At 62.5% G+C, this 859-nt stretch overlaps 1 protein-coding gene across 1 annotated transcript in view; it reads left to right on the forward strand.

Annotated features, from left to right (window-relative positions):
• PTOV1 (prostate tumor overexpressed 1) overlaps window positions 1-859 on the forward strand; it is an 8,914-nt gene that overhangs the window by 6,678 nt on the left and 1,377 nt on the right. Inside the window, exon 11 of the mRNA XM_010849633.1 lies at window positions 49-153. Within this exon, the coding sequence (XP_010847935.1) occupies window positions 49-153 (105 nt within the window). The remainder of the gene's footprint in view (window positions 1-48; window positions 154-859) is intronic.

Consider the following 859-nt stretch of genomic DNA (forward strand, 5'->3'; position numbering starts at 1 on the left):
GGTGGCCCCCGGGTGGGGGCCTCATGAAGCCGCCCCTGGGCCCTGCAGACCACGCTGGTGCCGCTCTTCCGGAACTCCCGCTTGGTGCAGTTCCACTTCACCAAGGACCTGGAGACGCTGAAGAGCCTGTGCCGGATCATGGACAATGGCTTTGTGAGTGGGGCGGGCCGCGCGCCGGGCTGACGACCCCAAACAGAGCGACTCGGGGCGCAGAAACCGAAAGGAGATGGAGGGGAGGTTCCCCCAGAACCAGCCCTGGGGAAGCATGCAGTGCTGTTTGCGTGGACATCACTTGTCCTGACCCCGGTTCACAGATGGGGAAACTGAGGCTCAGAGGCTGTGCCCGCACGTGCTGGGCCTCTGGGTCCTGCTCGCTGTCTGGGTTAACCCCTGCTTCCAGGCCCTTACCTGCCCCGTGTCCTCGCCCTTCCCTGGGTCGGGGTCTGTCTTCCTCCAGCCCGCGCTCTTAGCCCCGGGTCTCATCTGCTGCGCGTCTCCATTGGTCCCTCTGCTCTGCAGGCCTCAGTCTCTCCCTCTGGGAAGCAAGGGTGTTGGGCTCCTGAAGCCACAGCTGTCCGTGTCTGCTTTTGGGTGTTTGCTCTACTGGGTCCGGCTGTCTTAGCTCAGCATTTCTTTCTAAATCAGCTGAAGGCATCATAGTCGTGCTTCAGTGCCTTTGAGGGGCTGGTTGTGTATGCCTTTTGTGGTAAATAAGAGTTGAAAAGCTCAGAGTTCCCTCAGGGAGACCTTACTGTGAGCACCCCTGCAGGCTCTCAGCTCCGGTGGGTGCTGGGAGCGCCTTCCCCTGGCCCTGTCACCGCTGGTCCCCGTGGTGGTGCACAGCCAACGGCGGCCCCCC

The sequence above is a fragment of the Bison bison genome, unplaced genomic scaffold, assembly GCF_000754665.1.
Source record: "Bison bison bison isolate TAMUID 2011002044 unplaced genomic scaffold, Bison_UMD1.0 scf7180017864285, whole genome shotgun sequence".
In the NCBI taxonomy this organism is placed as follows: Eukaryota; Metazoa; Chordata; class Mammalia; order Artiodactyla; family Bovidae; genus Bison; species Bison bison.